Source organism: Aquarana catesbeiana, linkage group LG03 (genome assembly GCF_042186555.1).
Source record: "Aquarana catesbeiana isolate 2022-GZ linkage group LG03, ASM4218655v1, whole genome shotgun sequence".
Taxonomy (NCBI): domain Eukaryota; kingdom Metazoa; phylum Chordata; class Amphibia; order Anura; family Ranidae; genus Aquarana; species Aquarana catesbeiana.
In genome coordinates this window covers 570,322,939-570,350,911 of record NC_133326.1, presented here as the reverse complement: position 1 = coordinate 570,350,911, position 27,973 = coordinate 570,322,939, and the positions used below count along the sequence as shown (strand labels likewise).

General features: G+C 38.5%; 1 protein-coding gene across 7 annotated transcripts in view; it reads right to left on the bottom strand.

The window, feature by feature from the left end:
• Positions 1 to 356: 356 nt before the first annotated feature.
• Positions 357 to 27,973, bottom strand: part of BICD1 (BICD cargo adaptor 1) — a 423,296-nt gene continuing 395,679 nt past the window's right edge. For 3 of the 7 annotated variants that reach the window (XM_073621869.1, XM_073621870.1, XM_073621875.1), the window contains 2 exons: positions 14,469 to 14,541; positions 357 to 7,656 (listed from right to left, as the gene is read on the bottom strand). In XM_073621869.1, coding sequence (XP_073477970.1) covers positions 7,566 to 7,656; positions 14,469 to 14,541 — 164 coding nt within the window. In that variant the 3' untranslated portion in view covers positions 357 to 7,565. Of the gene's footprint in view, positions 7,657 to 14,468; positions 14,552 to 22,845; positions 26,245 to 27,973 lie in introns of those variants that run through there. The other 4 variants (XM_073621872.1, XM_073621874.1, XM_073621873.1 and 1 more) reach the window with 3 other exon arrangements.

The following is a 27,973-nucleotide window of genomic DNA, read 5'->3' as shown; positions in this document are numbered from 1 at the left end:
GCTGCAGGGAGTCCATGGGCAATACTGGTGACTAATCCTTTGCCTTATCTTGCTTTTTGTGGGCACAACTCTCACAGTTCCGGTCCTCTTTGAAGTTCAACTTTGGGAATTAGACAAAATCCACCCTTGCCATGGACTTAAGGCGGGGGAGGCATTGGATAGGACAGCTCTTGACACTGGAGGAGAGGGAGCAATGTATTGATCAGGTCTTATTTTAGGAGAAGGCAGGTGAAAGTTCAGATCCCAACGCTGGTGGGGCAAACAAAACACCCGAAACAACACCATATCCACTCGTACAACTGCACAAATAAAAATGCACCATCTTGTATTACCATTCTGCTTTTATTAACTCCTCATTTCAAAAGCAGTTTGAACTGATACTTTAATTTGTATTATTACCCAAAATTTCAATCTTTGCCGCATAATACAAATAATGGAGAAAAAAAAAACAGCAGTGCAAGGAAATGTTTTTGTACAGCAGGTATGCTCACCGTTTACATAGTTTTACAGAAGGGAAATCACAAGTTGTAATGCAGATTTTTAACCCGCAATTCGAGGTAATTTGACTTTGACAATTAAATAATTTATTCAGTGAAATTAAATGAGGTATTGCAAATAAAAAAACTTGTACCTTACTTGTAAACCTGCAATAAAACAGTGGTAACTGACACAAGTGCTTAAAGTTATCAAAACAATACTGCAATTAAAAAAAAAACATTTTTACTACATATCAAGCATAAAAAATTATTTAAATTATTAATTCTAAGCGATCCGAAATGAATCACAAAAATCAGAAGAATAATTAAACAAAAAGAACAGGTTAGAGGTTGGTCTCCTTACCAAAATGGCTATGAATGATAAATTATTAAATAAATGAATACGGAAAAATAAATTATTTTAAAGAAAAGCTGGATGGCAGAAAAAAAAAGTATACACAGAACGGAGTAAAATCTTTCAAGTTTTCAACCTGTAAGACAAATTGTTTTTGTATCAAATGAAATATAACTAGAATATTCTGCTATAGAAGGATAAACTTATATAAAAAGCCCCAAGTGTGCTCTGTTTTACTGTAATATTTCAGCAATAATACTTATTGAATAAAACATAACAAAACAAAAAATAAATATGACTGTCTTTAAAATGGTGCAGTACATATTACTTGCTCTCAATTATTTTTGTTAAAAGTTTGAATAAAGATTCCAAACTTTAGCATTTACAAAGCAATGTTTCTGGTTATGTACATAAAGACATAGCAGTCTTGCAAGGAAATTCCTTTGCACGTGTTTGGATAGTTGCTTCACTACAGTAAGTAAAAAAGTAATCCTTTAGTAAACCCTTTTTGCTTTTCATTTATCACAGTCCAAGACTATTTCCATACTATTTAGTTCTAAATGTATCACATTGTATATATTGCTTAAAGCCCATCTCCAGCTTGGCCATACCGTAAGTTTAATTCTAGCCAGCCAGTCTTATGGTATCATGGGTCCCTCTTGCCTGGGCAGTGGGTGTTCCACATTGTGATAGTGTAAATAGTATTGTATGCTCAAAGGGTGTGATAACACTCCCAAGGGGTGTGTCCACAACAGCCTGGGCTCACAGGAAGCAGGATGAGTGAAGCTGGGCAGAAGAGGACCTTCAACGGACCACAATCCGTGAATCCTTGGAGGACAACGTCAGAGAGGTAAAAACTGCTCTCTGTTTTTTTTTTGTTTTTTTTTTAACAATATTTAACAAACTCAAATTTGGCCTTTAAGTAGTTTTGAAAATTATATGAAAATGTATGGAGGCTTTATTACAAAACCTGTAATAGGGCTGGAACTGGGTCTATGACTGGGTGAGTCGGTGGGGCCAGGACTTTAGAAAAGGTGAGTAAAACAGTAAGGGCTGCTTATTTTTTTTTTTTTTTACTGGCTGCTGGTGGAACCAATTTTTTGCCCAAGCGTCCAGCAAATAAACTGTGATTAAAAATATGTTTATGTTTGTACTCAATTTGTGGAAAGTGAATAAGAAAACTAACTAACTAACTAAAATGTTTATAAAAGGTCAAATCAGGAAGCACTACTGACTTCATACGTTATTTCCACCCCAACAGTCTACATTGAATATTGCAATTTGTAGTAAAAATTTTATTTTCTTGGTTATTGATAATGTTAAAATTTTGTAGTACCAGACAACACAGAAAAAACGGCTAAACTGCACCTTGGGGCTAATTGCATAGATCTATCCTTGACCAAGCTACAGTTAATAAAAATGCATATTAGCATTCACCAATGACCCACACATTATATTTAGTGTCAACAAGCAAAACCCCCTTTGTCATCACAATCAAATGCATAATAATACAAAGATCCTCATTCATCATACTGCAATATCACTTAAGACATGCTAAAGCAGACTTTCATATATGATAATATGACTTTAAGGGCTATTTTAGCATGCCTAAATGTAGTCACAGTCTGAAGGATTAGGCATGAAGACTTTGTTCTGGAAGATAAAGCACCTTATTTAAATGTAAAAATAATTTACTGTCGGTGCACTCTCCCACATTCTCAGACACCTGTTAGCACTTAGTCCTTACAATCTATTCTTACACCTGTCCTTAACCCTAAATGTTTGTACATTAGCAACTTAAAAATATTTGGTATTGATAACGGATAGATTGTATTTTTTAATATAAATTTAATGTTTTATGCATGTTGAAAAATGTAATGATGAGGGGGGGGGGGTGTTGTCCAATTTATTTATTTTTTACAAATTAGATCTGATAATAGAAGGTGCTGTGCCTTCTTATATTATGTTTCCATATGGTAGCGTGTGGAAAGTATTTGTGCTAACAAATGCAATAACATGTTGAATAATATTTATCAGAAAAGGCTATCATATTGAATGCAATTATATTTGACAATTTTGTTTTCATGGAAATATGGAAGGCTTAACTGTGCAAAAAAATTGTGTGGACTCTTTTAAAAAGTTTAACACAATAAAAATATTTTTAATGTTTAAACAACATCTATCATTTTGGCCATTCAGGGCAAAGTTATAGACTCCCACTGTAGCTCTCTTCACCTTTACCTGATACTCACTTATGTGGTGTTTGCTCCATCTGTCTTTTCACCTGCTGTAGCCCTTAGAAATACTTAGTACTTCCCAGGTATGGGGGATTATGTGACCTTCTCCTTCCTCCTTTGATGCAGTGCTGGGAACCTCAGTAGCCTATCAGCCACTGTTATGTGGAGGGGGATGGTCCTAGTTACAGCTTACACATGGCTTTATCTTTGAGCTCCGACAGTGCTATGGGAGAGCATGGGGAAGGTAAGTATCAGGGGGAGTAGGGGAGGTGAACTATCTACTCAAATGTAATAACTTACTTTTGGTAGGATGCCAGGCTTTCAATGTCTGCACCAGTTTTTAAAAGCCTGCCCACTTGTACTTTGCTAATTGGATCTATTAAAAGTCAACAAATTAGGTCAATTATATAAGACCTATTCTACAAATCTATGGCTTTTGAAGCAACCAAACCATAATGACCATCCACCCTTCTTTTTTTTTTTTATTAATGCTATGTGGAATGTTTATTACATCAACATTTTGGATGGCTTTAAGCAGAGTGTGCTTGAAAATACAAAGTTATCTGTCAGCCCCTCACCTGATAATCAAAAACCACTAAGTGAAAGACATAAAAAAAAGGAAGAGAATTATGTAAAAAATATTTACCTTACATCCCACAGGCTGGAGCATCATCTTTATTTATTATTTTCAGCTTTCCCCTGATGGTCAGTCTTGACCCATTTCTGGTTAGTTGTTAGCCAACAGAGGTAAACTTAGGCCTACCTGCCCATAAGTCGAGTTGCTCCTCAATGATCTGGCCACCGTGCAACTGAGAAGAAGATTTGGGCTGCCCAATCTGCCGTGTAGGACTAGCTCTTCCCTCTAGCAATATATATTGTTTATTGTCCAACTGCTGTATTTTACGGCATATAAGATGACCTTTTACACTTAAAAAAAATGGCCAAAAAGCGAGGGTCGTCTTATATGCCGGGTACAAGATGCCGCCCGCTGGATGTCAGCCCCCCGGATGGTGGATCTGCGGTAATACTGTATTGTAGCTTCAGCTACATACAGTAGCCGAAGCTACTTTTCAAAATTAAAAGTACAAGTGCATGAACAAACCAGTGCTTTGACCGAACAGGACAATAGTGACGTTCTAGTTCACTCCACCCGCAATAACTTGTATTGACTGTTAAAGACCACACTTGGGCCAAAGAAACCATTCACGATTTAAAAATAAATCTATAGTTATATCCAACTCTCCTGCAGCAAACACAACTCTGTGAAGAATGATCAGTGTTTAGCTAAAGCACAAATATGTAGTAGACTATATTAAACAAAGTGTACTTCTCATCAATGGCTTGTCAGTGTAAACTAGGATTAGGCAACAAATTCTAAAAAAATTATCTAAAGGATATTTTTCCACCACTAAGTTAGTGCTTACTTGATACCTGTTGAAATCATTAATGTACAGCAGTGGTTCTCAACCCTGTCCTCAAGTACCCCCAACAGGTCATGTCTGCAGGTTCACCTCTATCTTGCACAGGTGCTTTAAATCAGAGTCAATGGCTTGGAATTTTGGACAGCTATTTTATCTAAGAGAAATTCCCAAAACATGGCCTGTTGGGAGTACTTGAGGACAGGGTGGAGAACCACTGATGTGCAGTATATCTAAAGCCCAAAGGTTTTTATTTAGTTTTGGATACAGTAGGGAAGGGCTTAGTGTCTGTTTCCCATTGGATAGATTTGCTTTCTCTTCTTACTCAGTCGACACAACAGGACGTGAGGGGGGATCTCTCCAAAGCAAGGGTAATCCTATGTTTGACAGCTGTCACTGGAATAAGTGTCCCCATTAGAAGACTTCCCCTCTTTTTCCTTTCTGGTGTAAATTTAAAATATGGGATTTTTCACTCACTAAGGCCTCATTTTTGTGGACGTACCGATCCGCAAAAAGGGCCATCTTCAGCCACCTGGGATGTACAGGTGTTCCATGCACTGGCATGCAGACAGCATGTTTAAACCAATGACAGGCAGTTGGTTGCACAAATCTGCGTGGACCACGACGTGCATCCCAGAGTGCACATCCACGCAGGTCCGGGGCACAGATAAGAACGAAGGCTGTCTGTACCCTGAATTGGGCATCGGACCTGAACAGAAGGATACATGTGGAGGTCGGTGCAGATCTATGCAGCTGACACCTGTCATTAATTTCAACAGACTGCCTGCATGCCCCTCCCACACAACATCTGTGCATCCCAAGTGGCTGAAGACTGCCCTTCCCATGGGTATATGGGTTGATACACCTATGTTAATGGGTCTTAAAGTGACATGGTCAACAGGACAAATAGGGAGGCTGAATCTTGGAGGAGGTACACAGACAGCAATAAAAACTTAATAGGGGTTCTAATCCCTCACCACTTCATCCAAAAAAGTTTTGGCTTAGATATTGTACATTTTGATTTCTTTACAAAGACTATATGATTATGCTCGACTGCTTGACCTCAGTATGTTTCTTCCACCCAGGCACTTATATATCAAGATAGATTTGCTTTAAGCAAAACTCCAGCCAGATCTTATTGTTTCAATATGAATAGCATGGGGAAAGGTCAGAACCTTTGTTAGGCTTTAGAGCGCTTTCTCACTACCCCCTGATGTGTTTTGGTCAGTGCAATGTACCCACAGTTTTCGTGCGGGTTAGCTGTGCTTTCCCCTAGACTTCTATTATGTCCCACGGTTTTGGTGAAAGCTTTCTGAAAGTGCACCAAACGTCCTCCGTGCATGCACGAAAACCACAGGTACACTGCACTGTAAAGGGCAAAGGATCAGAATGAAGCCACCCTTAATTGCTACTGTTGGGTCCATTAGGAAGATTTTCCCTCACTTCCAGTCCTGGTGACACTGAGACCCAGAAATCAGGGTCACAGGTGGCACCCACACAACATTAAACCCGTAGCAGTTTTTATAGCCCTACCCAGCTCTGTTAGAAAATATATTTTGGTTGATGAGTATTCTATGTTTTTTGGATGTGAATGAACATAATGTTTTTTCTAACAGGTAAGAAGTGAACATTATAATTAAAGCTGAGGTTTAATCTGCTTATATTTCGCCTTTCCTGGTTCCTCCCTCCCCATTGCTCAAAATCAAAACCCTTTCACAACACTTCTCTCAAGATCCCTCAGTCCTGATGCAAGCAGTGGACGGGCTCCTGGGAGATGTTCTACAAATATCAAAATGCCTTGATGGGTGGGTATCAGTCTGGATGAGTGTTGGTTTCTAGACAGACTGAAATCCAACCAATAAAAAGGATTGGTCGGGCTGGGGAAGAAAGAGCTAGATGATACTGGAAATCCTCTAGCCAGGGAAAAAGGAAAGCACTCTCTGACTTGCTGCAGCTTCTAATACACATTGTGAGAAACTCACAGTGTGTAGTGAAATCAGAGTAAGAAATTTCAGTACAAGAGAGGGGCCTGTATAACTGAACAGAACTGAACAGAAGGCTGGAGTTCAGCTTTAAAGCCCAACTTCAGCCAAGTCTCAGTTTAAAATATTGTAGGATAGGGAAGGATAACACTCTTTTTTTTAGTTTTTACTGCTGTATCTGTACCTACTATTGGTGGCTTGCCCCAAATTTTTGTGTGGTCGCAGACTAAGTGGCAGAGTCCAATTCTGTGTCTGGCCACCCAAACACTTTGGGGTTGATTTACTAATGGCAAATAAACTGTGCACTCTGCAAGTGCAGTTGCTCCAAAGCTTAGTAAATGAGCAGAAGCTCTGCTGACTTCTATCATCAAATCATGTGCAAGCTAAAATGCTTTTTTTTTCTTTTTAATTTTCCTTGCGTGTGATTGGGTGTTTTTTGCAAAGTGAAGATTGCCTCATTTACAAAGCTCTGGCACAACTGCACTTTGCAAAGTGCACAGTCTTACCTTTAGTAAATCAACCCCATTATAACTCTGCTTTATAACTCCACCCCTGCATGCTCTGCACCGCTGCGGTACTTTGCCCAATTTGGCTAATCTGCTGTCACCTAAGAAACGTGCCTTACCTAACCCCCTAGCCTTACAGAGACACCCAATTAACAGGTCTTTCATTCAGTATTTAGGACACAGCAAAAAAGGTGCAAAATGATATATAAAAAAATAAATAGCATGCTCTCAATGACAATAAAAACACAATATAATCTTATGAATGGCCTAAGTTAAGTTAGGTAAGTACTAATGCGGCTCCATATATTGGTTTTCAGCATCCCATAACACGCAGGTGTGTAACATGGAGGGTACCATCTTGGATTTTTCCCATATGGCCAGCATCCAACGTGAAGGTGCCAAAATATTGTCCTCTCATCAGCCGATTTTCAGATTCCCAGTTTTCTGTGCTTTTCTTTTCTTATAAACCAGGGCTCTGCATATTGAGGTGTTAAGTGTCCACATTTTCTGCGGCACGGATGCCTCCAGAGCTGACCGCCTGTCTAGCAATGTCTTCTTCAGATAGTCCTGTTATAGCATCTCCGCTGAAGTCTATGGATCTGGTGGGATTTTGGAAAGACAGTTGAGGGGGGCATATGGTGAACTGGAATGTTCTTTCCCTTCTTGGAGTGCTAGATTAGGACTGGAAGATGAAAAAAAGTATACAAATGTTTAATAACCTAAAAAAACATTTTGACAACCAACATCTATTAGGGCTGAACTCCAGGCAAACAGCTAAATACATACTGTATATGGAAATGGAAGCTGTCCTATTCCCCAAGGTAATTATATTTATATCCATCCAGCTTTAGAATTTACACAGCCCTACTGGATTGGACAACTGGGCAGGTGATCTGACGTGTTTCTACTCCCAGATAGCAAGGATAACTTACCACAAATTTGTGGCAGTGTTGAATTGTAAGTCTGTTAACTTGCTGCACATTTTCACTGGCGAGTTGTACACTTGCAGAGCACTTGAAGCACAAGTTCTAGTTGACACTTTTCCAAATTCAGCCACAGTGACCCCTGTGGTGGGATGACTATTAAACAACATAACTGAACCACAACTTGTAGAACGTTGGCAAAGAAAGTTGATCTGGAGTCATGTAATGCGGACTTGCTGCAATTGTGCAACAAATTTGTAAAGCCTGGCAAGTCTACCAATAGCTTAGCAAGTCATTTTCAAACTTGCAGCTCAACTTCTTGCTATCTGGGCTGCTGGTAATCAAGACAGCTAGGTCACCTTCCTGCCCCCAGCCAGAGAATGGACAGTGAATGAGCAGCAATACACTGATGAGTTTTTTTTTATTATTACATGTAAATGGAGGGCACTTGATTTTCCCCAGTACCGCCCTTCTCTTTCCCAGTCTGAGTGCTGCTGTAGACGGGCTGCATTAAGTAAAAATCAGAAAAGTATTTCATTATTTTTTAATAGGTACACTGCATTCATAGGTATTTTTTATCTGCCTGGAGTTCAGTAAACCTCAAATACAAGCTTAACCCATATCAGATGGAGTTTACTAAATTATGCTTTCTCTTATAACACCAAATAACCAACTGCCATTGGGTTGGATACCTCTATAAATCTAGTCATACACAAACAAATTTCATTTCATATTTATTATGACTGAATAACAAAATTTACCTCTAGGTATTTGCTTTGAGACCTACGTAAGCAGAACGGTTTGTATGTGCTATTCCCCACTCCCAGAAATGTTCACAGCATTTCTATCACAGCCCGGCTCACTCAGATCACTGAGCAGAGGTTTAGAGGAAGCCAATTTATACTAGCCGTATTTAAAATACATGACTTAATTTATTGATAATAACAACAACTACCCAAGGGTTTTTCATATTATTTTGAACCTCAACTTTGACGTAAACCATCATGAGTATCTGTTCATGGAAAAAACAACTATGTATAATTTGTTATAATAAAGGTGGCTTTTTTCTGGTCTTGGGATCGGGGTGCTTGCTATTGGTGCAGAGGTTCCAATTCCAATACAGGATGCTATGGAACCTGCATTGGTCTTGATGATGTCAGAACCAAAGACAACTGCAGCATGGGGGAAAAAACACAGCAGGGACCAGTCTAGCTGCTTAGAGGATGGAGGATCGGCAAGTAAATCTATTTTGCCATGCCCCCTAAACAAACAGCTTACCCCTGCAGTGTGGGTGCAGCCCCACTGGAAGAGAGAATTTTCAAGTTTCCTAGAGCTGAGCTTTAAAAATTCTTCTCTGTGAATATAGAGTTTAATGTATAATAGGAATTGCTATATTTATATATAAATATATACTCTATTTAAGAACAGCTTAATATATTTTGTTATTCCTTTTTGTAGAAATTACTTTGAATGTACATTTTATGGCATATGTCAATAAGCTTTTTGTACCATTTCTTTGTACCAAATAAAAAAGTTTGTAAACAAAAATAAAAATTCTTCTCTGTTGCTGCTTCTGTATTTTCCACTAGAGGGAGCCATATAATCAAAAATACACAGCAGTCCATGTTAACCACAGATATTGGAAAGAGCAGATGTGAGCCAGATGCTGTTATTTATATGTCAAAACTTATCTTTGCAAGACTAAAATGTTTGTGATCTACATTCCTTGTTCAGATCCAAAACCGTAAATAAACCTAGCGCCAAACCCCTGCCTTGAAATCCAATTTGTCATAAGACTTAAGTAATGTTTTTTAAAAAGTGTATGGATTACCCTACTATGCGGATATTGCATACGCTTCTTCTACAAAAGCCAAGTCTACTCACTTTTTTATTGTCTGAAAATCTTAACAATCACTATCTGCGGGAAGAAGGGAGGGAGGGGTGTGCATATTGTAAGTAGGCCTGAACAGCAGGGGATCAAATTAAAAATTATTTACTTTTTTAGTTCTGAATATAATAAAGATATAATTAATTATTTGTATTCAGATTTTTGATAAAGCACAAGTTTAGTCCAAAAAAAAAAAGATCTAACAGCACAATGGACATTACTTATTATCAATCCAACCTGTCCCTTGCCCTGCTGGCTCCTTTATCAGTTGAAATCTTCCTTCTGCGGTGCAGAGAGGATTATTAGAGCCAATGGACCTGTGACAAGAGTGCCGTCTATGCCTCTTTTAACCCACTTCCTCCATTCATGGAAGCAGTTTCATATACTAAAATTCATATACTATAGCTTATATGAATGAAGGACAGGTGAGAGGCCTGCCTCCTCCAATCACAGATCACGTTTTAATTCAACTATATTATGGCTCCTATGAATGGGGGAGGCGGGCAAAAAAAGTGGACATAGTCTGCACTCTTTATGAGTGCCTGTCACCAGTTGGCTCTATTTCCCTCGCTTTACTGGAAGATTATGACGGCAGGGGTGGGGTGGATCGGAGGAGGAAGATTTCAACTAATACAAGAGCCAGTAGCACAAGGGACACGTTAGATTAATAGCAAGTAATGCCTCTTGTGTTAATTCTTTAAGCCTTAACCACTTAATGACCGAGTCTCTTTCTGATATTTGTTGTTTACAAGTTAAAAACAGGCTTTTTTTGCTAGAAAATTACTTAGAACCCCCAGATATTATATATTTTTTTCTAACACCCTAGAGAATAAAATAGTGGTTGTTGCAATACTTTCTGTCACACCGTATTTGCGCAGCGGTCTTACAAGCGCACTTTTAAAAAAAAAAAAAATACACTTTTTTAATTAAAAAAATAGACAACAGTAAAGTTAGCCCATTTTTTTTTTTTATATTGTGAAAGATAATGTTACGCCGAGTAAATTGATCTCCTAGATTTTGTAAGCTCTAACGAGCAGGGTCCTCTGATTCCTCGTGTATTGATTTGTATTGTAGGTGTACTGTCTGCCCTCATGTTGTAAAGCGCTGCGTGAACTGTTGGCGCTATATAAATCCTGTTTGATAATAATAATACCCAACATGTCACGCTTCAAAATTGTGCCCGCTCGTGGAATGGCAACAAACTTTTACCCTTAAAAATCTCCATAGGAGATGTTTAAAAAATTCTACAGGTTGCATGTTTTGAGTTACAGAGGAGATCTAGGGCGATACCTAGCTCTAACGATCACGGCGATACCTCACATGTGTGGTTTAAACACAGTTTTTCATATGTGGGCGCTACTCACGTATGCGTTCGCTTCGGCACCCAAGCTCGGCAGGACAGGGCGCGTTTAAATAATTTTTTTTCTTATTTATTTTACCTTTTATTTTGTATTTTTACACTGTTCTTTTAAAAAAAAATCGTGTCACTTTTATTCCTATTACAAGGAATGTAAACATCCCTTGTAATAGAAAAAAAGCATGACAGGACCTCTTGAATATGAGATCTGGGGTCAAAAAGACCTCAGATCTCATATTTACACTAAAATGCAATAATAAAATACAAAAATAAAATGTCTCTTTAAGAGCTATGGGCAGAAGTGGCGTTTTGACGTCGCTTCCGCCCTGCAATGGTATGGAGACAGGTGGGGGCCATCTTTAGCTCACTTGTCTCCATACCTAACAGGAGAGCAGACCCGATGGCATCCACAGCTGCTGGCGGTTTCAGTAAGCGGCGGAGGGCACCGTAGCGTGGCGCCCCCCCACTGCCGATAAAAGTGATATTGCGGCGAATCCACCGCAGAGACCACTTTTATCTGAAGAAGAGGATACCGGGGTTATGGTAGCTAGCTGCTGCCATAACAACGATACCCCTCTTCAAAGTACTGACGTATAACGACGGCGAGCGGTCCGTAAGTGGCAAAGCCCCGTAAGCAACAGATCGTCTGGTTTTTTTGCATGCTAGTCGCATATCGAACATGGAGAGTTTACTAAAGTTACGAAAATTCTTGTATGACAGAATAAAAAATCAGAAGTGATATAATGTGCCTGGTATCGTACGAGAAAAAATGTCATGCTTGTCCGATCGGATAATATCGGATGAGCTGTCGTGTCCGGCTCTCAAAACCTCTGTACTAACGATCCGATTTATCATATGAGCGCTCCGAAAGCGGTATTTTTCCATACGATTTTCGGATCGTGTGTACGGGCCTTTAGTTTAGACTTTAAATATCATAAGGGAACTGATCAGACAATTTGGGAAATGTTTCTTCATTTCAATGCAGTTGTAGCATTTATGTAAAATATTCCCCAGCAAAAAAAAAATGATAATCATCATAAATACCAACAATAAATTGGATAGAATCAAACACAGCAGCAAATAACGGCACCACTGGGCGAAAAGACTCAAAAACCATCAATATTTCTGATCAAAAGAATAAAAAAAAAAAAAGGAATACAATCTCAGCTGTTCTCCTCATAAGATGTATACACTGGGGTTGGTTTACAAAAGGCAAATAGGCTCTTTACTTCCAAAGAGAATTTGTACTTTACAAGCGAAGTTACCCCAGAGCTTAGTGAATAAAGTGAAGCTCTGCTGACTTCACTCATCCAATCATATGCAAGCAAAAAAAAGTTTTTTTTTCTTACTGTCCATTCACGTGATATTCTTTACAAAGTGAAATTTCACCACATTCAATAAACTCTTGGGCAAACTCCCTTGCAAAGTGAACAGTCTAATTTAGCTTTTGTAAATCACCCCAAAATGAGAAGAAAATTTCCATATTTCCTTTTTATTTGATGGATGCCAGACAGGACAGGCAATGATAGAAAATCTCCCTACTTCCTGTCTATATAATGAAAATAATATAGAGACAAACACAAACGCTGTCCTGGTCTATCCAAAACTAAAAGAATATGTTATACGCCCATCTGCCAGGTGCCATCATTACAGAGCACAGTAGTATTGTAGCAGGTGGTGGGAGGAACCACAATGCACCTGGGGAAACAGGAATCCGACACACCTGGCAGCATTTAATATGGTGATTTTTATTTTGTAGAAAAATAATTTCAGGCGAGTTTCTTTAAAGGGGAATTAAACCCTGTTTTTAAAAAATTCTGACAGGCTTTTTTTGACAGAAGCCACTCTGTGGGGTTGATTTACTAAAAGCAAATAGCCTGCTCATTTTGCATTTTCTTTTATCTCAACGAATTTATAAAAAAATCACTTTGCAAAGAATACCCAATCACATGCAAGGAAACAGAAAAATAAAACAGCATTTTTACTTGAATGTGCTTGGATGATGAAAGTCACCTTGTTAACCAAGCTCAGAGAAAAGTAACTTGCAAAGTTCTAATTCCTTTCAAAGTAAACAACCTATTAATCTTTAGTAAATCAACCCTGTTACACATGGAGCATGGATACATGTTTTACATAAATCAACCCTCCATACATGGAGAGCATTTCTTTCCCGCTCAATTCCCCCATCAACACAGACAGTGTTGACAGGGGAATCCCTTCCGCCGAGCCATTCTATATTCATGGCAGGGGGTGGGGGTTGCTTTCCCCGCCGGGAGAAGGTATTGATTATTGCGGCTATAACAGCATGTAATCACGTGTAAAATCCAGCAGGCTGGTTATACCCAAGTTGATCGATTGATCAACTTGGTGCATTTAGCCTGCCCATACATGGTTTGAATCTTTTCCAGTTCATGTTGAACTGGCCAAGATTCAAACCGTCTGTGGCCAGATTAAGTCCCTTCTGTCTTCTTCTCCATGCCTTTCAGAGTGAACAGTGATCCGCACATGTGCAGCTCAGTGTACACTTTTGGCACAATTCTATTCTGGGATGAACTAACTCTTAGACCCCTTTCACAATGACAGCTCCCTCCATTAGCGTTAAAGGGCCGCTCCTTTTAGCGGTGTTTCAGCTCTGTTTTAGCGGCGTTTCTGCAGCGCTTTTCAGGTGCTAGCGGGATGGTTTTAACCCCCAAAAAAGGGTTAAAAACTCCCATTTTGCGGGGCTTTCAAATTGCTTTTAAGGCGCTTTGGAAGCACTGCCCATTCATTGCAACGGGCAGGGTGTTTTGGGAGCGCTGCAACCCGACCCAAAGATACTGCTTGCAGGACTATTGGTAACGTCCCGCAAGCGCATCGCCTGAGTGTGACAAGTCACACTGCAGCGAATGGGAGGCGGTTTTCAGAGGCTATTTATGGCGCTAAAGCGCCTGAAAATCTAGAGGCCCAAATTTATTTATTTTTATTGGTTGTTTACATCCGATTTACCTGTAAAACAGTCAACATTTAAGTGCTGCGCAAACTGTCGGCGCTATATAAGTCCTATATTATAATAATAATATTATTATTAGTCCTACATAATAATAATAAATACAGTTTCAATTTTTCTAATTCTTGTACAATTTATCAAATTTTGTTGGATTTGTCTAATCCATGTAGACTAGTTTAAATTAAGGCAAAACTTTTTACATGCATTTAACGTGTTGGTAGTCTGTATACTGTTTTTGGAGGAACAGTAGAGAAGTTAGCCTAAAAACAAACAGACAGACTCTGCATGCAGCAGGCAAGTTTGAAAAGAGGCACGGCGGTAAGGGTTAGTTGCACGTTACCTGGCGGTCAGGCAGTCTAGCCGTTGAGTTAGTTGTGAAAATTGTGGCGGTGAGGCAGCAGGCTGCTGACAATCTACAAGAAACTGATAAATTAGACATATGTACAAAGAGATAACACAATCCATGGTTATATAGAAAAGAGGAGGACACTGCAGTACACAAGTGTTATAAGACATGTTAAAGCAACAAAAGGAAAACATGTTTCTGCAGAGACCAAGGAGCAAATATATGTAACATTTAACCACTTTCAGTTTATTTAATGTTTAATTGAACTTTCAATTTAAATCAGATAAATACATTTCTGGTACATCAAACAAAAGCTGTGCAAAGTCTAAAAGTTGGTTGTCTTTAGAAAACAGCCACAGCCTGAGTAGAAAAGCCTATTCCCTGTGAGCATGCTGCAGAGAAGGGCCCTTGCTCAACGTGACCCCTCCTCCCCCAACCTGCATCAGAGCTGGATTTCTCCATCCAGCAAATCTCCCTTCTGATTGAAGAGATCTATCTCTGATTCAGTGGTGGTGTGTCAGACCTCTCCAGAGAGACCACTGCTTCCACACAGAGCAGAGGTTTTTCTGTATAGCATCCTGGCAGGGGACGGGCTATTCTTGCCTTGGCTACTTTGTTAAGAAAATGATCTGCAAGTCATTGAACACCTTCTATTTTGACGCACCTGGAATGTATTTAGCAGGTTTAACCACTTCAGCCCCGGAAGAATTTACCACCTTCCTGACCAGAGCACTTTTTGCGATTCGGCACTGCGTCGCTTTAACTGACAATTACGCGGTCATGCGACATTGCATCCAAACAAAATTGACGTCCTTTTTTTCCCCACAAATAGAGCTCTCTTTTGGTGGTATTTGATCGCCTCTGTGTTTTTTATTTTTTGCTCTATAAACAAAAAAGAGCGACAATTTTGAAAAAAAAACGCATTATTTTTTTTTGCTATAATAAATATTCCCATCCCCCAAAAAAGCTAATTTTTATCTCAGTTTAGGCCGATATGTATTCTACATATTTTTGGTAAAAAAAAATTGCAATAAGCGTATATTGATTGGTTTGCACAAAAGTTATAACGTCTACAAAATAAGGGATAGATTTATAGCATTTTTATTGTTGTTTTTTTTTTTTTTACTAGTAATGGCGGCGATCTGCAATTTTTATCGTGACTGCGACATTATGGCGGACACATCGGACAATTTTGACACATTTTTGGGACCATTGGCATTAATACAGCGATCAATGCTATAAAAATGCATTGATTACTGTAAAAATGTCACTGGCAGTGAAGGGGTTAACACTAGGGGGCGATCAAGGAGTTAACTGTGTTCCCTGGGAGGTGATTCTAACTGAAGGGGGAAGGGACTGACTAGAGGAAGTGACGGATCGTGGTTCCTAGCTAATAGGAACACACAATCTATCACTCCTGTCAGAACAGGGAAGTGTGAGTTTACACACACTGGTCCCTGTTCTGTGTTTCCTGCTCATGATTGCTCGTGGCCGGCGGTCATCGCGACCGTCGGCTACGAGCATCGGCACCCCCCCCAGCACGCACCTGCTATCCCGACTCCGCGAGCCAACATATAGCTATGACGGTTCGCACAGGGGAGCCAACCTGCTGCAGTTTAACTGCGGCGGTTGGTCGGGCAGCGATTAAGGGCTCGTTCCCACCATACCTGCATGAATACTGATGGGAACTGATGGCAAAACCGACATCAGTTTCACATCAGTTTCCATCAGTTTTCATGCGAGTCATTTGTGTGCCCTATTCACACCAATGTTGATGTCTTGTTAGTTTTTTTCCCGTGCAGAAAAAATCTCCACACGATACCAGCGTTGTGGTAAACCGGGCACATAGAGAACAATTGTGTTTTGTTTTGTGCCCTTGCAGAACACGTGCAGAAAAATGGACGTCTCGGCACCATGGTGTGAACGAGGCCTTAATATTTAAAATTATGTTAAATTGCAATATCATTTTTCCATTTCAAGTGATGCTTAAAAATACTATTAGTTAAAATTGTGTAGAATGTCACCTACTGAAGTTAATCTATTATACAGAAAAATGGCATATTTGGTAAAGTTGGTCAAGTGTAAAAATAAACATTTCCTGGGACAAACATGACCAAGAGCTAATCTTTAATATCTGAAAGATTAGCAAGGATGGCAAACTGAAATCCTTACAGAAAAGATGCAATGGGGTTGATTTACTAAAACTGGAGAGTGCAAAATCTGGTGCAGCTATGCATAGAAACCAATCAGCTTCCAGGTTTTGTCACAGCTTAGTTAAACAAACTGAAGTTAGAAGGTGATTGGCTACCATGCACAGCTGCACCAACATTTTGTAGTTTTAGTAAATCAACCCCATAATTTACCTTTAAAGTGAACCTTTCATGGTAGAACTATAGAAACTGCCATAATGCCCTTCTCTAGACATGAGGAGCACGAGGGATAGTCCACTTTCAGATCATGGGGATGCGCTGTCTGACGTGGTAGCAGAGGATCAGGTAAGTAAACCTATTTCTCCTCTCCCTTAGACAAAATGAGCTATTAAACCTTGCAGTGCAGGCACAGCCCCGAGGGCAAGGGATCATTTTTTCCAAGGAGGCTGCAATCGCTGACCTTTTCTGAAAATGCTAGTTGCTGGGTTATCACATCAATCCTCTGGCTTCAATACTTTCTGAGTTGTACAATTAGCATTCCTTTCAAAGGAAGCATAAGGCTCTGTTCACATATCACGTAGCGGTAATATATATATCTATATATACATATATATATATAACTATATATATAGATATATATATCTATAGATATATATATCTATATCTATAGATATATATACGGTATGTATACGCTGTATATTCATTAAATTGTCATTTAAAAAGTAAATAGTTGCATTTAATATGTAAAGCTCCTGAAGCACATTTATCATCACTTTTATATCCTATTTGCAAACATATAGAGTGGCTTATTTGTGAACAGGGGTTATAGTTTTTCAGTTAACTATTTTTTTGCAGTGTACTTTGTATGAAGTGCAGTACCTTGAGATTACCAGCAGATGGCATTAGAGAGGTTAGAATGGGCAAGTGACAACTGATTACAAATACACAATAAAATGGAAAGCATGAAACTTGTTCAGATTTAAGAAAACATATGAGGACCCCTAGGATGCATTTACCAATCCCTTTATTAAAATACTAGACACCAGGCTGTCAAGCTAATCCTCAAACTTCAGCTCTTACTGAGGCTGGTTTCCTAAAAGAACCTAGTTTTCATTAGGCCTACTAAACCTTCCAATGGGGACAACCGCTCAGGTGTCATCTGTCACAGATTTCCTGGAGAGATTTCTTTTCTGTACTAATAGGTTCTATGTCCAGAATTTTAACAAATTGGCTTTAGATACACATGAATTGTTCCGCTTTATGATTGGTTGTCCAAAGGGAACACAGGTTCTCTGGAGTAAATGCAAGCCTTTAACTCCTGTCCTCAGGACCCACTAACAGGCCAGGTTTGCAAGATAACTGAAATACATCACAGGTGATATTATTTGCTGCTTGGTGATTGCAATATTCTAGTCTCCATCTCCCCAAGGTAATACTTCAAATCTGGCCTGTTAGTGGGTCTCCAGGACAGGAGTTGAGAACCACTGCTTTAACTGAACACCCAGTGAGTTAATGACCAAAGTCATCATTTGTGAGTTTACAGCTGCACACTTGTACTAGGTACAGCGTCTCACTAGTGAAGAAGAGGATCTGCATGACAGCCAAGCAACTAGTATTTTCAGCTTTTCAAAAGAAGTTGCACATGAGATAGAGAGTGAGAGAGGGAGATATACAGTACATACACAATACAGAAGTCAATGCAGTGAAGACAGATATAGAAAGAGACAATGGCAACACCAAAATGTACAGTACATTTAGGATTCATTTCTAATACATAAATTAACGTGGTTAGGATTTTTTTTTTATTATTATAAAAACAGAAATTCAAAAGTGTCAATGGGAGGCACTTCATTATACAATATAAAAAGGACTGTACGCTATCTGGAGAAAAATAATATATTATGGACCCATTTCAGTTATGGTATGGTACACATCACTGTTATAAATATAGCATATGCAGCAATGCAGCATTTATATACAAACATACCCATCCTGGACATGGATTCTCCTCTGCTACACTATTACAATAGACACATCAAAATCTGATTTATCTGTAAACAATAAGTCAGTAAGGCCAGGTGGACACAGTACTAGAATTCCCCTCACTTCCTCTCCCAGACAGGAAATTTCTAACAGCAACATAGAAATCTTTTTTTGTTTAGTAAAGTAGAGGAAGGCTTAAACCCACTACTTTACTTTCTATCTGGTAAAACTATTGGCAGGGGGACAAGTGAGGGCAAATCTCTGTAATGGAGCCCTGGAAAGCAGTAAAAGCTTGACAGGGGGTCTATTCCTTCCTCATTCTATCTGAAACAGAAAAAAAACTTTTGGACGTTCTTTAAAATCATATCAAATACTAATACTGTGCTTTTAAAATGTATCCTGTTATTCATAGTATTGTGTAGTTATTGCTACCCAGATAGCTAGGATAACTTTTCCACAAATTTGTGTCAGTGTTGAATTATAAGTATGTTAACTTGCTGCACATTTTCCCTGGCAAGCTGTACACTTGCAAAGTTGCAGTGGTGAGTCTCCAGCAAGATTTCCGCAGGTCTACAGTATGAAAATTCAGCCACAGTGACCCCTGTGGTGGGATGACTATTGCACAACATAACTGAACCAGAACTTGCAGTAGACTTGCAGAATTTTTGAAAAGAGAGTTTATCTGGAGTCATGCAATGTGGACCTGCTGCAATTGTGCAACAAACGTGTGAAGCCTGGCAAGTCTAGCAGTAGCTCAGCTAGTCATTTTCAAACTTGTAGCACAATTGCTTGTGTAGCACCCTCTACCTTAGATAAGTAGGTGTTAGTGTAGGGTTTTTGTGTAAGCTGCCAGTGCAGGTAAATTTAAGCAGGCCTATGCTGTGAGCTAGGCCTGTTTGTTTTGATCTGGGGGCAGGGGAGTGGTTTATAATAGCAGTAGGTGACTGATATGTACTTCAGCTCTTGGGCACCTCCTCTGTTTCCAGGGAGAATGTTCTGGAAAAGGGTCAGGGCAGAGAGCTGGAGTGACATGGGGTGCATATGAGGAGCTCTGACCAATCCCCAACTAGGAATGGCAGGGGGCAGGCCTCCTACATATACCCATGGTCAGCCTGCTGGGGGGAGGAGTTGTTGTCTGGGTGAACTGGATGATGGAGTGTTAAACTGTTGTGTCTGAGGGAACCCCCTTTTCTGGGGGGGGTGTACCTCAGGCGGTGAGCTCAGGAGCTGGGAGGGAGCCTCTCCTTACACGGTCATGGAGAGGTGTCCTGGAACAGGAGCTGGAGGAGACAGTTGGTCCGCACATCCAGAGTAAAGTCATTCAGAAAGGATCCAGGGTAGGCGTCAGTGAGTGGAAAGCACAGTGGAATGATCTGGAAGAGACATGCCAGGGGAGCTGGATGTAGAGCCAGAGGGAGAGACTGTGTGAGTCTGTGTCAAGTCACTGCAGCCAGGAGGGCGGGCAGGATTTGCAAGTCGGGATCAGTAGTTCATCTACATTTATTCTTCTCAAGTAAATCGGTTGCTACCACAGAGGGGTACTGCAGGCCTCCGCCTACAAAGGGCCTTCAAGTAAAGACACTGGGACTTATTCAGAGTGAGGCCTAGTCATATTCTGATGGTGTGACAGGATTACTAAAATTGGACAGTGAAGTAGGGTGCTGGAGGAAGTGAGCTGGAAGAAGTGTTCTGAGGTAAAAGTCTGTCAAGTTTAGGGTCAGCCATCTTGTTCTGCTGAGAAGTGTGACGCACTTACTTTTATTCTACAAAGTACTAATTCATGCTATGGGCATCCCATGTCCCTTATCCCCAACAAAGTTCAATCCCCTAATAAAAACAACAACAAAAAAAACAAGCAAGAGACTGTTCATTGACTGAGAAGTGGGTCTAATGGATCTCTGGCAGCAAGGTGAAATGTGTGGATGCTGTAACACATACCAACCCCGCAGGGTCATCGCTACACTTGCTATCTGGGTAATTTGGGAGCCTGTTTAAGGCTACATTCACACTTAAGCGTCGCGTTTTCAAACGTTTTTGAGCATTTTTTTTAGAGCAGAATTGAGTGTTTTTGCAGTTGACAAGCATTTTTCAGGCATTTTTTTAAGCTAAGATGAGAAGTGCTGCTGAACAAGGGGCAGAGAGCTGCTGTTTGAACAGAAAACGCGCAATCAAACCTTAAAAAAATGCTCAAAAAAAGCTTATGTCATGAAGAAAAAAGTAGCTCATATACTTTTGGGCGTTTTGCCACAAATGACAGGGAGCTGTTTTGCAGCTTGTAGCTCAAAGGCTCAAAAACGCTCAACGAGCAGAAACCCATTGTTTTCAATAGCCCTTGTTCACATCTGAGTACCCTATCGCTTGTAACAAAATGCCTGTCGCTCAAAAAAGTGCATGAGCTACTTTTCAGGCAGAATTAAGCATTTTTGTCCCATTAGACTTCAATGGAAATGATTGAAAAGCACAACATGAACTTTTTTGAGCATTTTTTGCGCAAGTGTTTTGTTGCGCATTTTCTGCTCAAACAGCAGCTCTCCATCCCTTTTTCAGCAGCACTCTGCACCTTTTAGTTGAAAAATACCTGAATAAATGCATGACAAAAGCTGCAAAAAAAGTTTTACGTATTTTGACCTTGTAACTTTTCTTTTTTTATAAAGCATTCAAATGACAATATTGATAAGAATAATTTGATTGACTTTTATTTTTATTATAGAGCTATTGAATATTTTTGTCATGATTTTTAAAAACATTTAGACCCCTTTCACACTGGGGCTGTGCGGGCGTTAGCGGTAAATCGCCGCTAGTTTTAGTGGCGCTTTACCGCTGTTATAGCGGCGGTTTTCGGCCGCTAGTGGGGCGCTTTTAACCCCTGCTAGCGGCCGCAGACAGGGTTAATAGCCCTGCCCATTTATTTCAATCGGCAGGGGCGGTGGAGGAACGGTGGAGGAGCGGTGTATACACCGCCTCCCCACCACCCCAAAGATGCTGCTTGCAGGACTTTTTTTCCCGTCCTGCAAGCGCACCACCCCAATGTGAAAGCACTCGGGCTTTCACACTGGGGCTGCAGAAGAGGCCGTTTACAGGCACTTTTCAAGCGCTATTTTTAGTGCAAAATGCCTGGAAAACACCTCAGTGTGAAAGAGGTGTAAGCATTTGTTTTGTCATTTTTAAAATTAACCTATTTTCTCTTTTTTGGAGGATTTTTCACCTTTTTATTTTCTAAACTTAGCTCCTCTATGTACCAATATGTACCTCTGTTGCAGAAAAATAAAAGCTTTCTATGTTTTTAAGACAAGGCCTTACACACCAATTTCCCTTTCAGGCCCCATTCACACATTCTGATTTACAAAAAAACAGTACTTTTGTAAATGGGAAAATGACTGCATTTGATAAATACTATCCTGTCTTTTTAAGGTATTATTTTTAACTGATGTTTTATATTTGTTTTTAAAATGTATTTCCAATTTTATTTTCACAAATAAACATTAAATACAGGGTATACCTATGTCTTATAGACATATATTTTTTTGTTAAAGAGATCACACCAAGGGCTGTTTGCTTTTAAACTCCCTGTATCTGAATAAAACTTTCTACTGAGTTGTTTTACGAGGAAGAAGAGTCAGTGCTTGTGCATGTAACTTGAGCTACTGAGCTTTGTAAAAAAATTGATTAAAGGAGAATAGTGTGAAAACACATAACAGGAGCCTAACACTTCACCTGCTGGCTGGAAATAAGAGTGCAAAATAAATATAGATACGAATCACTAAAGTCACTTTATAAACTTCCTGATCTGCACTTCACAGCTCCAGCTCACCTCTACATGGACATTATTTTCTGCTAGTAGCACTTTAATATTTATTTGCAACATTACTTATGTGGTTTTCTTAGCACTATAAGAGTACAAAATACTCATATGTGATATTATATATTTGCCTAAAGCAAGGAAAAGAAAAAATATTTTCTTTCAAATTTTATCCCTGACCATTATAATTAAAGAACATTTAAAAAAAAAGCTGTTATCCATCCGCTTTCACAGTGCAACAGGGCAAAGTGCGGCAAAATTAACAGTAATTTGATGATCTTTATAACTACTATCTCATAAACTTGGCACAACATTCTATTAACCAAAACACCTTAGCCAGACAAACACAAAAAGGTTTAACACAACCTAAAACATAATAACATCAATATTTTCACACATTAAAAAGTATAAAAAGATTATTAAAAGATCAGAACAAAAATATGTAAAAATGCACCTTTTATTTTTTAATATATTACATGGGCCGTATGGCCCCCTGAAATAGCAAATAATTAAAAAAATGAACAAACAATGAATCTGAGACCATTCCACATAAATACAGACGAAAAGACTACATGGGCATATTTTTCGTGCACTGAAAGTTGTTTCTCCTATCATGTATGTTGACACCTATCTGAATGAGTCTGGATCTGTCATGTATTGCTGTACCTGTGGTAACCACCAGATACACTTGCTCTTAAAGCCTAACTCTAGCCATTGTTATTATAATTTTTTAGATTTGATAGAGTGGGGAAGAATAAAGAGGTCAGGTCTGCCAGGTAGTTATGACCCCATTGGAGAAATTTGTGTTCACGTTCTGTCCCTGTGACACCCACACAAGAAACAGGGGAGTGGCTGTCACCAAGACAGGAAAGCATAGACAACAAAAAAACATTGTCAAAAGTTCTAACCCTGTTGGGGAGATTTTTTGTTCCTTCCTGTCCTGACATCAATACAAACCTAACACAGGTTCTAACCCTTACCTGCATAATCCAAAATGCTCCCATAGAGCAGATCTTAGCATCACTTTTGTCTTCAAAATATACTTCCAAAATATATGCAAGAGATACCTCTTTTTTTTAAACAGTAATAAACTGGTATTCATTGGGGCCCTTTATGGCTAAGTGCTGTGGACTAAGTGCTGGGGAATGCTTATGCATTTTCTGTGAATTGACCCCCTCCCTAGCAGTGTGTTATCTTTTTGAAAGCTACCCTGTAAGGTTACAAAAAACGAAGATGAAAGAGTCATACGAAAGAAGAACTCTTATACTCCATCATGGTTCGATACTCTGACCCCTATGTCACTAGAGGACTCCGCAGTGACTTAGGAAGTCAGAAGAAGGAACCACATGGCAAAGGACATCATCCCAATTCTGAAAGTGCTGAATGCCGACAAGATTGATGGAGGCTACAGCACTTGACCAGAGGGGAAACAGAGTACACACAGACTGACGGAGAGGTGGGTATAGGAGCTCTTGTTTCACGTGACACTTACATTGCAATGATAGTGCTATAAGGAAGAGCAAAATGAGGCTTGCCAAAGTTGAATGTATTTGTTGCATTCAGTTTTGTTTTTACTAGCTTATAAAATATATACAGCATTTCCAATTTTGCCTGTCCAGAAAAACACCACTTGATGTCTGGCCATGAGGTATTATGACACTGTAATATAATAGCACCAGAGAAACACATGGGACACTTGAACGTTTTTTCTACCTATCTGTAATGTCTTATGAATCAAGCTCAAGATGATATCCATTTTAATGGTGCAAATAACAAACCAGCAATTTGTTCTACCTAGCTACATTGTGTCAATATGTCAGGACGGCCCAAGAGGCAGCTGAGACAACCAGAGCATTTAGGCAACAGAGAAGGTGCATCTAATGCATCGTGGAAACAGTAGCTGACTTGCATCTTTGGTAGGTATCAGTTAAGGAGGCAAGAAAGACCTGCAGCTTGATTCAATATAGGAAAACAATATGGAATCCAAGCTAATACCGGTGCCAGGTCTTAACAACATAAACACATGAACACACAAACACACATACACACACAAATGTCCATTAAAAATGGTCACATTTACTGCATAGTTGTTAGATGTATACCCTGAAACATTTATGGGACTGTTTTGCAAAAGAAATCAATTTCACCCTAGGTGGTGTTTACTTCATAAATCCAATTAGATTCATAATATATTTTTATAAAAATCCCTGCACTTAGTTTTGTGTTTCAGGAGTACACAGGATAGGATGAAAATTTATTTTTCCTTTAAAGGTACCTACATTCATGCCAGAAAGTTTGCCAGATGCAGCAAATTAAAGTTTTAAATGCCAAAGTCCTACGTATAACAAAAATAATATAATGATTTACTCTAAAAAAAGGCTAAGCCATGCCAAGTGCCATTCCACTGTCCACGTAGTATCACTGTGAGGCTAGTAAGAGCACTCTCGTGGTCAGAGGAATGGCATTTGGTCGAGTTTAGATATAAAATTAGGGAAAGTTAGGCCTCAGGAAAAAATATAAACTACATCAGGCTGGGAACTACTTGAAAAAAAAAATATTTGAGTGGGGCACAGAAGAGGCTTATCAGGTTTTTAAAGGAATATTTGTTAAATAGTCAATGTTCAGTACATGTCAGATTCACCAAGAAACTCTAAATGACTGTATTTTTTATAAATAATCTATCTGCCTTCCTCACCATTTATGGACAAAGACGGTGTTCAACTTTGTTTTGAACAAGATGCAATACATGTTTAAAAGTAAAAAAAAAACCTATTTCCATATTCAATAATGTAATACACTATTTAAATAAACTGAGTAAATAAAATAAATAAATATTATTAAATATTTGCAAACTGCTTGGCACAATGATAATGCCATTAAAGAGTACACGCATGCCTCGTTTAAATTGTTAAAAAAAACAACAATATCTATTCTACTTTAGTCCATAAATGTGTGCTAAAGAGAAGAAATTAAATTCCACAAAAACTTTTTCTTAAACTGCATAACAATTTGTGCTACATATTACCGGGTCTATGTATCAATGCACAACCAAACTTGTTATCCCATTTAAAATGTTTACCTCAAAATTATTTTCATTGCAAATTCTAATTTTGTGGATTAACCCGAAATTGTGTTACACATTTCTTAAACGGAGCTTTACTGAAAATTTCTCCCATACAATAATTTCTTTTTTTTTTAAACATTTAAATTGGATCTGCCATAGCAGATGTCATATTGGCAATTCCTTGGTTTTACATCAGTGTTGAGTTTTTTAATATCTGAATTCTAGTTCAGAAATTGATTGGCTGAAACATTTGTTCCTTAACAGTTTATTCTAGGAGTACATAATTATTATTTTTAAATTTTGTGTGTGCTATTTAATAACACTCTTAACATGCATGTCAGGAAGGACCATTTTATGTATTTTTCTTCATGCATATAGATATAAATATTTCAGGATAACTAAATTTGCTTTGATACAGAGACCCTTATATATACATTTACTGCTCTTTTTCCTAAACCGTCTGCCTCCACTGACTGCATTTTTCTAAGCCTGGAAGAATTATTTGATGTGCTGCAATTGCAGGAGAAAAAGAAGTTTTGATATGCGTCTTCTGTCAGGCACCATCTAATTGAAGAAGTAGAGGAGTGATGATGAAATATTTTCAAGTGTCCATTGCACCAATTTTATGTTTAAGTCACCAATAGAGAGTGCCTTCAAAATTATTAAAAAATATGACCTAGTTCAGTCATCAGTCTTTACAACACCTCTTCGTGATGGTCACTGTTCCTCCTGCCCTCTTTTACGTTCTGGAGAACAGATCCAGGAGACAGGCAGCTGAAATGAAATTCCTGTAGTAAGTTACCAGGCATTTGGGGGCTATTTCTTTTTGTAATCACTGACAAGAGCCCTTTATCACAGCTGCTGCTTCAAAGTTCTTGTGTAATTCCAATTCTTGCTTTAAAGGCAAACAGTAGGCCAATATTGAAAAAAAGGGTAATTAATCATAATTTCAGAATGGCTCAAACTGAGCAATTCCACGTTCAATGCTGAAAATTAAAATAAGGAAAGAAAAACAAAATTTCAAATTTTTTAAAGGGGCAGTCCCAGTATAACCTCAAAATATCTACAGCACATTTTAAATTGAAAATTAGGTAAATTCTGTTTTTAGATTAAATATAAATAAGGGAACATGCTCTTACTATCTATTTATCTATATCGATAGATAGATATAAATATTTTACAACTTATTGCAAAAAAGTTGTATGATTTTGTTTCATTAATCATGCAATAACCATTTTTAAGATGGTACATGTTAAAAAAAATAGAAAAATATAACAAAAATGGTAACATAAAATAAAACATCACTGTCCTTTTAAATAAAACATAATTTTAAGCCAAAAAGGCCTGCCCCTTTATTGTACAGTTAGTTGCAAAGATATTGTTGGTTAGCCTATTATCTTAGAGAAAACATTAAAACAATTTGACACAGTGAAGCAGGAGGCAGTGACGGTACATATCTTTTTTTTTTTTTACTTGTCTCTGCATGCAAATTTAAAAACAAAAAACTCTGGAATAACTTTCACAAATTGGAAGCCTTAAAACATATTATGCTTATTTGGTATTGTTGGCCCTGCTATATTTCAAGAATCTTTCATTTTTTTTTAACTTAAGTCATATGACATGTGTAGTGGTATTTAAACGTTACTTCCCCAAAGCACAGGAATATTTTTTTAGCTGTATTCCTAAAAAAAAACTGTTACTGATTATTATTCATTCATAATCCATTTGTATAATGCATACATTTAAAAATATCTGTATACACCTTTCCACTTGATTATGATTTGATTAATCTTGCAAATAATAACTAAATTGACTCAACCAAGAATCTGCTTTTCTCACAGATAAGGATATTACATCCTAAAAAAAGATTAACTGGTGACTTATTAAAAATGGGGCACATATTTTAAATGTAATTGTGTAATTTTCCCAGGGAGCCGGCTGCATGAATGCTAAAAAAGAAAATCACCTTAAGCCCCAGTACACACAGGGGCGACTTGTCAGGCGACCTAGTCGCCTGACAAGTCGCCTCCCGTTCTGTACAATGGAACCGTTCTAATAGGAGCGACGCAAGTCGCTCCGACTTAGAAAAAGGTTCCTGTACTTCTTTTGGGGCGACTTGAGGCGACCTGCAAGTCGTGCCGCCCCTAGTGTGAACCGAGCCTAATGATTCACAAAACTAGCATCAATTGTATCCCATTCAGAAAAGTATCCCCTTGGTAGTATCACAAATTTATTTAACTGAAATGTTTAATTTTATTGGAGAACACAAATTATAGCACTGTTATCAGAAAAATGATAGATATTAACTTAAGATATTAATATGCAGTGATGAAATAAATCGCATTATCTAATTCTAAACTGTTCACACTAAACTTCTTTTTAAACTATCTAACAATACAAAGCTGTGCACAAAGTAAAACACAAACATGTCACATGCATCAAGTGCTTTAAATTAGCAATGCAGCTTTAGAGCTGACGCCTGGAACTTTTAGACATTTAGGTT